Source organism: Falco punctatus, assembly GCF_963210335.1.
Source record: "Falco punctatus genome assembly, chromosome: 3".
Taxonomy (NCBI): domain Eukaryota; kingdom Metazoa; phylum Chordata; class Aves; order Falconiformes; family Falconidae; genus Falco; species Falco punctatus.
This window is the reverse complement of record NC_137582.1, coordinates 91,911,835-91,915,298: the sequence shown is the minus strand read 5'-3', so window position 1 is coordinate 91,915,298 and position 3,464 is coordinate 91,911,835. Positions and strand designations below refer to the sequence as shown.

The 3,464-nt window shown below is 61.9% G+C and overlaps 1 protein-coding gene across 1 annotated transcript; it reads left to right on the top strand.

The window, feature by feature from the left end:
- FOXQ1 (forkhead box Q1) lies at positions 1–2,478 on the top strand. The gene has a single exon (XM_080379923.1). The coding sequence runs from the start codon at positions 8–10 to the stop codon at positions 1,208–1,210; it is 1,203 nt and encodes a 400-aa protein (XP_080236049.1). The 5' UTR covers positions 1–7; the 3' UTR covers positions 1,211–2,478.
- The last annotated feature ends 986 nt before the right edge of the window (positions 2,479–3,464 follow it).

Sequence of the window (3,464 nt, the reverse complement as noted above, 5' to 3'; positions counted from 1 at the left end):
CGCCGCCATGAAGCTGGAGGTGTTCTCGCAGCACTACGAGGACAAGCTCAGCGCCGGCAGCGACCAGGAAGGCAGCGGCTCCCTCTCCCCGGCGCCGGCCGAGAGCGAGCTGGGCTCGGACGGCGACTGCGCCGCCAACAGCCCGGGCGGCGGGGCCGGGCGGCCGGGACACCCCCCGCCGCCGCCCCCCGCCCCGCAGCCGCCGCCGCCGGCCGAGAGCGCCAAGGGGAAGCCCTACACGCGGCGGCCGAAGCCGCCCTACTCCTACATCGCGCTGATCGCCATGGCCATCCGCGACTCGGCCGGCGGCCGCCTGACCCTGGCCGAGATCAACGACTACCTGATGAGCCGCTTCCCCTTCTTCCGCGGCGCCTACACCGGCTGGCGCAACTCGGTGCGCCACAACCTCTCCCTCAACGACTGCTTCGTCAAGGTGCTGCGCGACCCGGCGCGGCCCTGGGGCAAGGACAACTACTGGATGCTGAACCCCAGCAGCGAGTACACCTTTGCCGACGGCGTCTTCCGCCGCCGCCGCAAGCGCCTCAGCCGCGCCGCCCCGCCGCCGCAGCCCGCCCGCCCCGCCGCGCCGCCGCCGCCACCGCAGGAGGCGGCCGGAGCGGGCGCCGCGTCCCCCGGCGCTTCCCCGCGGTGCTGCTGCGCCTCCTCACCCTGCAACTGCGCGCCGGGCGCCGCCGCCAAGGGGCCAGCGGCGGGGGGCAGCGGGGCGGGGGCGGCGGGCGGCGGCGGCGCCAAGTTCTCCAGCTCCTTCGCCATCGAGAGCCTCCTCCGGCGCCCGGCCAGGCCCCGCGCCGCCCCGCAGCCGCCGCCGCACGTCCGCCTCCTCTGGCCGGCGCCGCCCGGGCCCCCGCACCTGCTGCCCGGCCCCTACCCGCTGCTCCCCTACCCACCTGCCGCGCAGCCCCCGCCCGCCGCCCTCTACGGCGGCGGCCTCCTGCAGCTCTGCGCCTACGGGCTGGGCGAGCCGCCGCCGCTGCTCCTGGGGGTCGGGCGGCAGGCGCTGGCCCAGGGCGAGCCGCCGCCGGCGGAGCGGCCGCGGCCGCCGCTCTTCCCCGCCGCCCTTCCCAAGGGCGGGAGGGGGGCGCCCGGCTCCCCGCTCTACGGGCCCCTCCGGCTGGCCGGGCCGCCGCAGCCGGCGGCGGGGGGCTCGGCCTCGTTCCGCCCGTACGCCGTGGAGACCCCCCTGGCTTAATGGAGCCCCCTCCTCCCCCTCTGCGAGGGGCCTGCCCGGGGAGGCGGGGAGGGGGAAAGGAGGAGGCTCTGGAACCCGCACTTTAACTCCAGAGGCGACCAAAGCCGCCACGCAAAAGCCGCGGTGACTGTGCCTTAGTGAAATGACAGTGGGTTTAACTGAAACCAAAAAAAAAAAAAAAAAAAAAAAAAAAAAAAAAAGAAAAAAAAATCAAAACAGCTGTCGTTTTGGACATAGCCATGAGCCTCAAGTGCTTCTTACTGTTCGTTGAGACTACTTGACTTCAGCCATTCCCTCGCCACCTCCTTTCTGTCCCCCCTCTTGTCCCCGCATCTCCTGCCACCGAAGCCGCGGGCAGCGGAGCAGGGGATGCCCGCGGTGGCGGCAGCCGGGGGATGCGCTGTGCACTAGGGGGGCGGGGATGGGGGCCGGGAGGAGCAGGGAGAGAGAGAGGGAGGGGGGCCGGGGGCTGCTGTGGAGCCGTAGGTCTGTACTGCAAAGCAATGCATCACTGTGCCAAAAGAATCCTTTTCTCCTGTCCGGCAACTAGCATTTCGTGGGAAGGGAGGACATTAAATTATTTATAAAAGTAGTGTTTTTAACACAAAAGTGAGTGCAGCTTTTTTAATTAATTATTGTTCGGGGGAGGGGGCGGGAGTGGGGAAAGGGCTCAAGGAAACGTCAGGCACTGTCTCCTGTACTGGTTGGCGTTGCGCATTTAAGGCCAAGACCACTGCTACTGGAAGAGAAAAGCAATTTTTTTTCGTATCTTATTTTTGTGTTTGTATATAACATATGTGCGTGTGCATTCTATTGACGCTCGGGCACCGTGTTTTTTCCTTTTTTTTTTTTTTTTTTTTCTCTTTCTCCTCTCCCCCGAATAAAAGCTGCCCCCTGAATAAAGACGGTAACAAGGAGAGCGTGCTGTCTGTGCTGGCGTGGCGGGGGGAGCCGGCCGTGGGACAGCCTGGGCCGGGGAGCGCTCGGGCTGCGGGGGCCGCCGGGCTGCCCGCCCCTGCCTCCCCACCGGGCGAGGTAGAGGTGCCACAGACGGGCCCGCCTGATTTTGACCACGGGAGGTGAGAGAAGTTCTCCTCTTGGGCTGCTGCCAGGGTTGGAAACCCTCTGCAATTCCTCGAGTCAAGTCAGGTTTCCCCGCCGATGCTCAGCCCGGCAGAAAGGCTGGCCGTCTGCAGCAGGCAGACTCGCAGGCTGGCTTGGGAGCAGCCTGAGGAAGTCCTGGGCACCCGCCTGTCTTTTTTGATCCCACCACCTCACCCCCATCCCCCCCTTCTTTTTCTCTTTCCCCCGAAGGACAGCAGACGAAACGTAATGCTGTTGTCATCTCTTGGTCCAAAGAAAACTCACTTCAGGAAGGTCGCTGGCATGACCGGGCTCCAGCTGCTTCTGCTGGAGGCAGCCCCCCTGGCACCCGCGGGAGGGTGAACGCTATGGAATATTGGATGGGAATAAAAAGGGGACACACGTGTCCTTCTCCCGATGGGTGTTATGTCAAGGCTGCTCATGTTGAGGCTGCTCCGTATTGCCAGAAGCGGTCAGGAAAGCCTCCGAACGACCGAGTCAGAAGAAGGGAGGGATGGGGTTTTAACTGCCCGTGGTACTGAATTACCATTTAGTGGCATCCCTGAACTCGAAGAGCTCTAAACAAACACCGACATGACAATCCGGGGCTTATTCGTTCGTTTGTTTATTTTAATTGTAAAAAGGATGGAATTGGCGGACTTTTCCCCACTCCGAGTCTCCTGTAAGCACGGATCACCAAAGCAAACGATGACAAGCAGAGTTTTGGGCGCTGGTTGTTCTTTTTCCTAATTACTCTTATTTCGGACTCTGGACTTTCTCCCCCACCTCCTTTTCCCTCAGCGCCGGGGTTCAGCCTCTGAGTAGCTTCTAACCCTACTTGCAAAACTCACGCCGAATAGCGAAGGTGTGTTGGGCAAGGAAAGCTTCAAACAGAACGATCCGCGGGCGAGAACACCGACTTGTTTCAATAAAGCTCAAGCAGATTTCATGGTGTGTTTAGTTCAGACCATAACATTCATCAGAACATTGCGAGAGATTAGTGACTAATGTATGAAGTAATCCAACCCTTGAAGGAATTGGTTTTTATGTACACACACGCATGCACACACACACACGCACGCACTATTTCGACATCGTTCTGCCTTCAAGGCTCTGTGCAAATAATCTACCCTTCAATAATCTACCCTTTCCTCGAGCTCGTATTCTAACA

What these genes read in the sequence shown, in the direction of transcription:
- FOXQ1 (XM_080379923.1), top strand. Translation starts at nt 8, where the DNA reads ATGAAGCTGGAGGTGTTCTCGCAGCACTACGAGGACAAGCTCAGCGCC.